Genomic DNA, 11,783 nt, shown 5'->3' with positions numbered 1-11,783 from the left:
TAAAGTTTATACAGTATGAATGGACACCTCTGGTGGTATTCAGCACCTCGTAACTGGATATTTTCGATAAGGTCAGAGTTCATGAGTTGTGACGTGCCTGCTGATGTTTTTACAGGTGATGGAAATGGATGTAATCTGATATAATCTAATTTAGTTGTTACTGAGGTTCCTTTGTAGTTTTATGACATGTATGAGTAAAATACATTTTTCTCCAAAGGCCTCATTTTTTCTTTATGTCTTTACAATTCCTAGAAATTGTCATTAGCTTGCTAACTGTTAGCCTTAGTGGCAGACCTAGCAGCGGTGTTCTCACAACTTATGTACTTGTGTTAAAACAAAACACCAAGTATTTTTGTGTACACAACTTCCCATGACGTAAGCATGATTTTCTCGAGTTCCATTTGAAGGCAGCATAAATGTCAAGTGTATCTATTGTTAGCCAAGTGAACCAAATGACAAAGCAAATGTTAGCTTGCTAATATACGATCCACCAGTAGTCTTTAGTAGTAAAGGCTTAAAGGGGTCAATTTATCCAACCTGAACCTTCATGCTCATTGTAAAAATATTACAAAAAAGCATATGCTATGCTAGCTTGCACTGCTACAGTGACTTCCTGTTTATATGGATCATCACTCCTGATTGGATCAGTACATGTGTTGCTAAGTGACCAAGCAACTCATAGTTGTAACTTGTAAGACTGACTCTGCTTTCCAGCTCAGTGATTTATTTATGATAAATAGTCCAGAGCCTGAGCAATGAGGTCGGCGCTGCACTGACATTTTTAAGCTAATTGAAATTTTTCTGTTGTTTGTCAAATTCTTCCAAAATGATGCTGTAGTGAGTCAGGCAGCTTTTTAGCTTGAAAAATATCTTTCATTTGTAGTTACTGCAGGCTGAGCAGTTAGCATACAATATGTGGACATACATCCTGACTCATGTCTCTCTGAATAGGTACTATGAAATTGAGATTAAAATGTTTCAATTTAGTCTTAATTCAAAGCAAATTGGACTTTCTTGAGAATTTAGATGTTAATAAGGAGACTCAAGACTCAAGCCATAGTATAACTGTGAACCCAGCCCCTGAGTGGTGACCCATAGGCCAGCTACATTAGGCGACAGATATATTTGCTTTAACTACGCGTTCATGTGTGCATGATGACTAGCATATCCTGCATCTGTATGAACATGAACAGTAGAGGCAGTATGGAGACGCGAAAGGTGGTCATTTTTGCTAACATGCTGTTGTCACTGCCAGTTCACAGTGACAAATGTATCTCTGGAAATGGCTTGGAGAGATCTGTACCATTTTAGAAACGTAAGGAAACCTGCAGAATGTAATGGAGACAGTACAAGGCCATTACGTCCATTCACAAAGGCAAATATTGGTAAAACAAAATGAGGACTGTGCCAACAGCGTCTTTTTTTTCACTTGGTGTCACTCTGAGCTGGCTACACTGACATGACTTTCCACATATTAATTCAGCAACTGAATAACACTAATGTTTTATATGTTTTATATGGTCTAAGTTCGCCCTCTAGTGGGATGCTACAGCAATTCATGTGGTAAATAGGCAAATATGTGAACAATTGCTATCATGACAAAGTCAGTTTTCACAGCGAATGCAAGGTTAGAAAGTAGGTTTATCCCCAGCCTTGGACGAGCTAACAAGGTCCAGCGACCTCTCAGACATCCAGGGAGTAATTATCAGTTTATTGCTTTGACCAAGAACAGTTTGTGAAAGGACATGAACTCGGCACCTGATTTTTCTCTGGACACGTAACACAATGGTTAGACATCCCAACCATGAGCCAATACCAGGAAATATATATATTCAGTTTGGTCAACTTCTAAATGGTTCTAATTGTCCAACATGCTCCGTCTACATCTACACAGACAAACATGCACCCACAAGAAAGAAACCCTCAGATCACAGCCAAAAAAAACCCCAGCAACATTCAGTGACCCCACCCACCCCAGAAAAAACGCAACCTCTTTCAAAATAACAAAATAAAAGGTCAAACACAAACCATCCTGCACAGTTTTAGCAATAAAACTGCAAAGTGCTTAATTGTAAAAAAAAAAAAGAAGAAGAAGAAAAAAAGGAATTGCATGATTGTTTTGAATCTCTGCTTCAAAAAAAAGTTTTATGAGTCTACTTTCACAGTTGTGCTCTGTTTGGTAGAAAAACACCTTGTTTTCCAGAAAATCCAGTCTCCTTTCTGTGTCAAGGATCAAACCAGTGGTAGAAGGCCAGGGGGAAGAGAAACAGAGGTATGTGTGTGTGTGTGAGTGTGTGTGTGTGTGTGTGCGTGTGGTGGTGCATGTGTGTGTGCGTGTGTTGTTGCATGTGTGTGACGAAAAGTGTATTTTACTGTATATGACGCCGCATGCATTTTTAGATTACTTGAGATATATGTACAAACAGTCTACATGTGTTTCGTGTGTGTTGTTAGCAGTCGTCATCCTCAAAGTGTGTTTTCTGCAGAACCTTTACGTGTCGCTCGTAGATCTTGAGGGCGGGACCGAGCCTGATTGACAGGCCAGTCAAGACATCATTACGCTGCATGAGGAGAAGAGACTTTCCGTCGATTTCCTGATGAAGAGAGCAGAGCAGTGCATGGGGGTACATGCAGGTTACGTCTTTAAAGAAGGGTGCAAGTCCAAACTTTTGTGCCTGTCTATGGCGCTCTCTAGTGGCAGTTAAAGAAAAGAACGGGCTCACCTGGGTCCTGAAGGCAACAGCCTGCTCAGGAAAACCTGCTGATGTGAAATAACTGACCACATCAGCCACTGTCCAGTCCATCGGGCTCCCACTGACCCCCTCAGATTTTATAAGTCTAGACAGATGTGGAAAGAGGGCACTTAGGTCACTTGTGCATTACACATCCTACAGGATTAGCATATTTAGAGACAAATTAATTAAAACTTGAACTTGAGATTGCGCTGTGTCACTGGTGGTATGATCAGGACCATCAGGTATGACGTTATTAATCTGAATAGTCCGCTTGAATAGTTCACTTTACGTTGTGAGGATAATATAATCAGGGAAAGGGCTACGTACATGGGACAGGTGTATCACTGTGTGTGAAACGCCTGACGTGTAGTGCCTGATGGTGATTGGATATTCAAACGTAAACTGCAATTTCTTACAGTGCAGCCAAAGTATTTTTCTTTTCTTTTTTAGCCTTAATTTGAGGAAGTCCACATCCACACAGGCTGAATGGAGGCCCTCAGATACGTACAACGTAGCAGAGCAACGGCGTTAGGAGAACAACAGGTGTTGCTGGTGTGGACGTGTGTTTTATTTGCTGGAAACCACACTCGAGCTACAAAAAGTCCCCAAAACAAACAAAAGGTAAATATGCCTGCAGAGAATCGCCAAGCCAAGCACCCAGTACTCTCTTGATGTCTGTACGGCAGATCATAAACAACAACCAGACATTAACTGTGAACAAATGCCAAATACGACAACTTTATTTATTAGTATTTCCGTCTGAATTACTATGCCGCTTTGTTGTAATCGGATATGTGTCTATTTGCAACTGTCTTATTTTAGTGAGGTAATTTATGGTTACAAGTGGTTACTCACACAAGCACTTTGGGCAGCTCAGAGGTCCCACACTATTTACTATGCCTGGGCAGTCTGCAAGGAGCAGGCCGCCTCTGCAACTGATGCACTGATGTGCCTTTGCGTTTACAGGTGAGCAGACATGGTGAAAGGTTGCGTAAAAGTATAGATGCAGTTGTGCAGTGAACGTGTTAAAGCAAAGGACTAGTGTTGTATGAGTTGTGTATCAGAGGTTTGTACGTTTAATGAAGAGTGCGAAACAGCACTTCGCTCGCTCGCACTAGGGAATTACTCACGTGCTAAAATATAAGTTGTCCGTGTGTATTCAATATTAAGGTGTTTGCTGACACTTTTGTGTTGCACGCAGAGTTCAGGAGAGAACATAAATGTGTCTAGTTCAGTTTAGTAGACCTGCACAGCCTGCAGCATCATGTATTTCCAGAGTGAGAAGTAAGTTGTGTGCAAGTTTTAGTGTTCTTGGAGGGCTGCAGTCAGTAGGGTGCTGTTGGAAGGTGTGAAAAAACAAGGAATTAAGTGTGCAGTGTTTTTGTACTTGACGGCAAAAGCTGCAGGAATGAAAAATGTATTGTTTGATATGTGAGAAAATCATTTACAACCTATATTCAACTTTACCTTAGTAATATCCTCCATGCTGATTAACCCAGAAAGCACAGGGATGTTCTCTGTTTGTTATCTATTATTTAGTTAGCACCCCGGCATCTCTACTGTACTCACTCTCCACTGCTCACGCTAATCCCTCGTTCTTCGGAGTCTCTTGGGGAGGAAGTGGGTGTAAGCAGGCAGGACGACACGCCGTCCTCTGTCTTACAATCCGAGCCGCCTACGAGGAAAACATTATGCCGAGTGTGATTCCCCATCCAAACACAAACAAACACACATTTTTGAGCTGATAGGTAAAGAAAAACTCACCATTAAAGCCTGAAGAGGAGTGGTTCATCCCATCATGCTGCACCTGGTTCTGTGCGTGGAGAGAAGAGAGAGGGTCACACAAAGGGGACAGTGCCAGAGGAATGTTGAACGCGACAGAGCGATACGACCTCCACCCAAAATGAAGGACGGGAGGAGCTGGCTGCATCGACGTAAACCACGACAGAGCTGCAGCGGGACATTTGGGCCATCTGCTGTGGGAGTGTAAATGATGATGTGCAAGGTATGAAGGGGACCCGAGGGGGAGGGGGGGGGGGGGGCGAAGTTTGATAAAGCTGATGAGTAACACCCAGTGGAGAACTGAAATCTGTCTTCAACAGCCCTAAACTTGTGCAATTCAATGGAATTTTACTCGCCTGTCTCTGTGATAAGATAAAACAGCCCCACCCCCCATCAGCCACAACATTAAAACCACTGACAGGAGAAGTAAATAACATTGACCATCATGACACAATTCAATGTTCTACTTGGAAACATTTGGACCTGGTATTCATGTGGATGTTACTTAGACATGTACCACCCACCTAGACCAGACCAGGCACCCCCACCCCATAGCAATGACACTCCTTGATGGCAGCAGCCATCCCCAGCAGGATGCAGCCTGACACAGGCACACACACAAAAACGCTTTAAGAACAACTAAAAAAACATGAACAGCACAAGGTGTTGACCTGGCCTCCAAATTAATTAATTCATTTTCTGTAGCTGCTTGTCCTCTGGGAGGCTGGAGTCTATACCAGTTGTCATTGGACGAGCTGCCCCTGGACAGGTCGCCAGTCTATCACAGGGCTAACACAGAGAGACAGACAACCATTCACACTCACGCCTACAGCCAATTTAGAATCACCAATTAACCTAACGATGGGAGGAAGCCCGGAGAAAACCCATGCAGACACAGGGAGAGCATGAAGCATGGATTCGAACCCATAACCTTCGTGCTGTGACGCATCAGTGCTAACCACCACACCCCACTCCAAGGTCCCAAACTATCAAGTGTCTGTGGGATGATCCACAGAGGCCCCTCCCCTCAACCCATAGGACCCAAAGGCCCCCACTAACATCATCCTGTTGCCAGACACCACAGGACACCCTCAGAAGGCCCATGTCCATTCTCTGATGAGTCACAACTGTTTTGGAGACACAAGGGAGACCTACACAATATTGGTAATAATGTTATGTCTGATTGGTGTATAAAACCACTAATATCCCAACACAAAATACCAATATCAAATCAGGACATTTAAAATGAAAATCAGTTTATATCCTTCACATCATTTAGCCAGCGTAAAATATGCTCCATCGCTGTCTCATCATAAAACATGGATAGCAGTTTATGGGACGTATTCGTGATGTGGCAACCTACACCCTTATGATCCACTCAGCGGCAAAAACTCCAAGTTTTCCACAACAACCGAACAATGAATTTGGTCAGTCTCTATTGATTATTTTAGCCTTGTCTGAATTCCATTTCCATCATTTGCTGCTGCAGTTTTTCCTTTTCTTTCCCTTTAGCCTTCTTGATCTCATCAAGCCTTTTCGTGTGGCTCTTCAAATGCTTCATACGACTACTGGTGTTGAAACAGCATCACTGATGCCTCCCCTTGTAGCTAGAGCCTTGCACACGCTGTAACGGAGCATCTGCATGGCATGCACAATCGCACGTTGAAGGTATTGCCAAATTTTGCTCTTTGCTCCTATAAACAGTAGTTGATGGTGGAAGCATGGCACAACTTGACCAACCAGTCTATTAGTATTTTACACTTGACAAAACAGCCAATACCAGATCCGATCCTGTGGGCAGTATAGGAGGCATTTCTGATCCTGGTATTGGTATTGGAACAACTTTATAATACATCACATTTATGTTAACTGTAGTTATGTTAGCAAGTAGAGTGGAATAATTCCTCTATGGTAGTTTGGTGAACAGATGGCGGTCTCATTCAAACATTTTACACACTGTTCTTATGAGTTCTATGAGGTGCTGCACAGCTTGCTGACCTGCCATATTTGATTTAAGTTCAGTATTTTATTTTATATCAACACCAAGACAATCTAATCTCTATAGACCCTCAACATAACAGGAGGACACATGTTACTAATGACATTAATTGTTGTTTCCTGGAAATGAGATTGCGTTCACCTTATTCACAAATAAACTCCATATGAACAGCGCCCTCTTGTGGCATCCACAACCTCATAACTGGGGTTTTCCGATATGTCCTAAGTTGTGATGTGTTTGCTGATAAAGAGTTTTCTTTATAATTTTATAACATACCTGAGGAATATGATGTTCCCATCCTTTCATTACGCATGTGCATTTTCTAAATTAAGTTAACCGCTCTTGAGCTTGCTAGACCATTAGCCTCGGTGGCTTCTAGATGCCACAGTTGCCTACCAGCAGTCTTCTCACGACTTACGGCCAACGTTACCACTTCAACGCACAAACAATTTTGCGTACACGATTTCTAATGTCATACCATACTATGAGTTCCATTTGAAGGCAGCAATACACTCTCACTTATATTACAGTGTGCTGAGATAGTGAGCATACACAACAACAATGGGAGTATAACACTGCAGCAGCTAAAGGGAATTCAGCAACATCAACTGGAAATACGCTGTTGCCCAAAAAGTTGGAATCATTTTGTTTTCAGACATTTATTCCTATTTATTCACAGTCAGTAATATGTTTGGAAGAGATTGATCAATAAGGTTTATCTACCAAAAACAAATCACACTGTCGCAATCATTTCATGAGAAGAGATTGAAAATCTTTTATTCCAACTTTGCAGGCAACAGTGTAGATCAGTTGAGTTGCCTTTTTCTTTATAGAACCCTGAAACAAAAATGTTTTTCATCCCAGTGTACATTACAAATGTGCTCTTTCGCCACTCTTACGGGAAATGAAGGCATTATGTTCTCCTTGATGGCCAGTGAGTTTCACACTTTTTGGATGAAGGTTTTATAAATTATAAATTCTCATGGTAGGGTGAGAGACATTTATTTTAATTAATAGTCTTAAATTGTTGGCTCTTTATGGTGTATCTTTGTATCTCAAATAAATGTTTAAAGCAGTGTATTAATTGTGTCTGATTATGTTCTGCTCTAGGTTTAAAACCGCTCTTATGATCATAGAGGAGATTTTCTCCTACAAAAACATTACCTGAGATTCTCTGAATTCAATCACTGGATGAAAACACTTCCAAAATCAAACAAGATAGGGACACAGAAAAAAACAAAACAAAAAAACAATAGATGCTGAAATGCAGTTTAAACATTCACAACATGTTCTGTGTTCAGACATTCACTTTTAAGCTTGAGAAGTTATATCAGTGGTTGCTCTGTCTCAAGCACAATAAGGTAAAAATAAATAAAAGATATATAAAATAAAAAAAATGTACATAAAATATGTATTTTTTTAAATGAAAAGCCAAATACTTACTATAAAAGTATGTCTTGGTTCAGATTTATTTATTTATTTTTACTACGGTTTAGGGCTAAATGCACCATATCTGATTATTCCTCTAATTTTATGCAACCTTATTATAACCTTTCATTTGCATCACACATACACACACACACATATATTACTGCCAAGCTTTTGTTGAGTGTTTTTATATACTGTGTTTCTCTTATCTTTACCTTATTGTTTTTTATATGGGTCATTTTATAGCGTGTTTTTATACTGTCTCCTTTGCTCTTACACAAAACTACAGAGGAGATGACTCTAACCCTTGTTGTTCTTCATGCAAGGACAATAAATGCATTCTAGAGTCAATGGGAAGAGAATGGGAGAACACAGCTGATTAAAATGGGTCTCACTCTGTTTAAGTGGCTTAATTTCTGTCCTCTTCCAGGGCCATTTAAGTTGTTTTGTCACCCAGTCTGTGGCATCTGTAATCATTCTCCAAGTTCTTTTACCTTTTTCTGTTCTGATAAAGGGTGTGTGGGGGGGAAAAAAACATCATCCAGCAATAAAAAAAAACTGACAGCACAGACGCACATGCTCATACTCACTTGTGTCTCCATCTGTAGCCGTTCAGGAACTTTCTCCTCTGAGCGTGCACCGTTACACTGGGACGGCGAGGCTCCCTGAACAGGTGGCGACTGCGTCTTGGGGAGGAAATCAAGCCCAGGCATCTCTGAGAAAGCAGCAGCCGAAAGAGAGGAAATGAACACTACCAGAAAACCGAAGTGACACTAATAGCACTCTAACAGTGATATCTAAAACGCAATAAAGTTTCTAGGAACGGGTGAAATGTTTATATTAAAAAACAGGTTTTCAAAAATGATCAAAGTTTTAGGTTATAATTTCATTAACCACTCAAGAATGAGTGGCGGTGGTCATGGCGGTGACACTTCTTAACGGAGGAGGATTATTACAGCATCCTGGTGATAATGATGATAGTAGTTGACATTTTTAATTAGCCTCTCTCCCGCACACACACACACACACACAAACACGCACACACACCTATGCCACCCTGCTGCTGCTGCTGCTGCGGAGGGCTCTCCTGCTTTGATGCTGTCTGGATCTCTGCATCTTCGGCGGTTTTCTCAATGAGCCCTGGTTCGGTTGTCATGGCTACCACGGATCGTCCTCCCTCCTCATCAGAACTCTGGGGATCATCCTCTTCCTCCTCCTCCTCTTCCTCATTGTCTCCCCGCTCTTCTTCTTCACTGGCCGTTTCCATCGGACCGTTCTCCTGGAGGGACACAAAGTTGTAACAAAACATGTTTCTGTCACACAGAGGGAGTCGACAGATGATCAAGCGCTGGCTTCATTCTCGGAGTTTGAGTTTGGGAACGGCCCCTTGTGATTTGAGGTTTAAACAACAATAAATAGCAGATCTTCTTGAATTCTGTTGAATTCTTCGGTGAGGTGTATATTAAGGGCTCACAAACACCTCCCATTTGGAGACAGACCTCAGAAATAACGACTCAAGTTTGCGCCCACAGGGGAGGAAGGAGAGGGAGGAGAGTGTGCTGTCAGAAACGATACAAAGGATTTAATGAGGCACGGACAAGGGAGGGATGCCGGGATGGCGAGAAGAAGAGGATATTAAAAAAAAACAAAAGTAAGCGGCCAGAATGGCGCCTCTAAACGTGAAATGCAGGAGCAAACGCGACGCCCGGCTCTTCGGGCTGAGTCCTCCGCCGGCCTGAGCAGCGGAGCGGCGCTCACAGGAGCGCGGCAGCGGCACGTCTCAAGTTTAGACAGACACCGCCTACTGCGCGGCAGGCCCAGACACTCCGCGCTCCGGTCCGCGCAGCTAAAGTTCCTCAGAGCGAAAAATCTGGTGTTATTGACCTCAAATAGTGATGTGGCTACGAAATGAGAAGGCGCCCGCTCTCGCGCCACGAAGAGACGCTCTTTATGGTGCGCGCTCTCGTCCACGGGAGCCGGGGAAGCCGCTCCGGAGCTGTCTGCTGCTCCTCTATGTAACCCGCACCTTTTGTGCAGGAAGCCGAGCTACACACATTTATTAGACGAGGCTACAGAGGACAAACGCAACACAAGCGCTGTCGCATCCAGCTGACAACGAACCGACACCGAGAAACAACAATAAATCCCCCCTTAATCTCGGAAATCCCTTGAAACACTTTTACACATTAAACATCGAGCTTCAACAAGAAAACAAATGCGGGTTATTTGGCAACGGAAGCAGAGCGCGTCCCGGAGCCGTGCTTGCTGTTTGAACCAGTGATCATTAATTTATCAGCGAGCCATCAAGCCGACGCCGTTCGGTGTGCCCTGTACATTCAGGACGTGTTGGAAATGTTAAGTTAGCATTGCCCACCTTTTTCACAGTGTGTTTGTCCTGCAGTGCGCTCTTTGCAAGTCTGTCAGCGGACACATTCTTCGGCATCGGCTCCTCCACCACCATCCCCCTCAGAGGAAGAGTAATGTTCCCGCAGCGGGTCCTGCGCAGCCTGCCCCTCGCCACCTCTCTCTCCATGACCACTTTGACTTTGCCTCGGGTCAGTTTTTCCTCCGACAGCCGTTCCTGGCTGCTCAGATAGCCCAGAATCTCCTTCAACCCGAGCGGCTTCATTTGGCCTCTGGTGGCGGCGGAGGAGCCCCCTCGGAGGCTCCTCTCGGACAGGCTGCGAACAGAAGCCACCAGCCTGTCGCCCAGGTCGGAGTTGGCTTGGCTCCCCGCTGTTCTGCTGCCCCCTCCCTCGACTCGAAGTTTGGGCTTGAGGGGCACAGTCTGCTTCTGTCTCTGATGTTGAGGGAGGGTGCTGGCGCTCCCAGAGCAAGTTTTGCTGGGGGTGTCAGCTCCGGACGGACCGGGCGCCTTCCCTCCGCCAACTGCATCGGCTTTGCTCGGTGTTATCCTGCTGGCATCGCCCCCATCGTGTGCGCCCGCTCCGTGGTCGAGACCAGGCGACGGGCTGTCCCCGGCTCCCCGCTGTCCTAATCCCTTGTCTTTCGGTGCACTTGCTTTCTCCTCTTTACAGCCGCTCCCGACAGCGCAGCCCGTTGTTGCGCCACAACTGAGGCACCCGTTTCCGCTACTCGGGCTGGAGGCAGGCTTAAGCTTCTTGCCGGTGGTGTTGGTTGATGTTTGTGTGTGAGGACCTGGGCTGGGCTCCGAGTCCTCCTCTCCCTCCTCCTGGTCGGTGAAGCTGTGCGCACTGTCGCCGTTGTTGTTCAGATGGTCGTGTTTGGTCCGCTCTCTCGCTGCCTCCGCGCCGCTGCCGCTGCCAGCAGCCGTAAACTCACTCTTCTTTCTGCTTTTTCTCTGCACCTTCGCCGCGTTTCGGTACGATATGGAGCCCTTGTAGCTAACTTTGAGCACCGTGTGCTCTTCAATCAGTTTTTCCAGTTCTGTCCTGGTTCGGTCCGGGTCTGACCCGTGTCGTCTCCGGACCATTCGACAGATCCTCTCCAGATCCGGACGGGCTTTCCTCGAGCGGAGAGAGTCGATTGTTTCCAGGATCCACTCCCGGTACTTATTGGGCTCGGACATCTTTCTCCTCCTGCTGCGGATGGGGTTTGGCCCGAGTGCGTCTTTTCTCCCTGTTGTTTCACAAGTGACGCTGTGTCAAAGCTGGGAAGCCAAAGTGCGATCCCCGGCTGGAGAATGAGGACGGAAGCCTGGCTGGTACGCTTGCGTTTGTTGGCCACATTGTGCGCTTAAGGTGGACCGAAGATGGCGCCTTTCTCCGCTACACAGACGCAAATTGCATTTAAGGTGGACTTGTCTCGCTTCGGAGCCCAGGGAGCTCCGTTCTTTGTTCGCATGTCATAATCTGATC

The 11,783-nt window shown here is 44.7% G+C and overlaps 1 protein-coding gene across 1 annotated transcript; it reads right to left on the bottom strand.

Annotated features, from left to right (window-relative positions):
* Positions 1-2,158: 2,158 nt before the first annotated feature.
* On the bottom strand, positions 2,159-11,779 carry samd1b (sterile alpha motif domain containing 1b). The gene is made up of 7 exons (XM_084561746.1): positions 10,319-11,779; positions 8,992-9,223; positions 8,535-8,659; positions 4,500-4,548; positions 4,305-4,410; positions 2,724-2,838; positions 2,159-2,594 (listed from the first exon to the last, which is right to left on the bottom strand). The coding sequence occupies exons 1-7, from the start codon at positions 11,492-11,494 to the stop codon at positions 2,451-2,453; spliced, it is 1,947 nt and encodes a 648-aa protein (XP_084417872.1). The 5' UTR covers positions 11,495-11,779; the 3' UTR covers positions 2,159-2,450.
* Positions 11,780-11,783: the final 4 nt, after the last annotated feature.

The sequence above is a fragment of the Chelon labrosus genome (genome assembly GCF_963514085.1).
Source record: "Chelon labrosus genome assembly, chromosome: 2".
Lineage (NCBI taxonomy): Eukaryota > Metazoa > Chordata > Actinopteri > Mugiliformes > Mugilidae > Chelon > Chelon labrosus.
The sequence above is the reverse complement of the archived record's forward strand: the minus strand, read 5'-3'. Positions and strand labels throughout refer to the sequence as shown.

What these genes read in the sequence shown, in the direction of transcription:
- samd1b (XM_084561746.1), bottom strand. Translation starts at nt 11,494, where the DNA reads ATGTCCGAGCCCAATAAGTACCGGGAGTGGATCCTGGAAACAATCGAC. An exon ending in GGCTACAGATGGAGACACAA is followed by an intron (nt 4,549 to 8,534) that starts GTGAGTATGAGC and finishes CTCCACGCACAG; the next exon opens with AACCAGGTGCAGCATGATGG. An exon ending in CTCCTCTTCAGGCTTTAATG is followed by an intron (nt 4,411 to 4,499) that starts GTGAGTTTTTCT and finishes TTTTCCTCGTAG; the next exon opens with GCGGCTCGGATTGTAAGACA.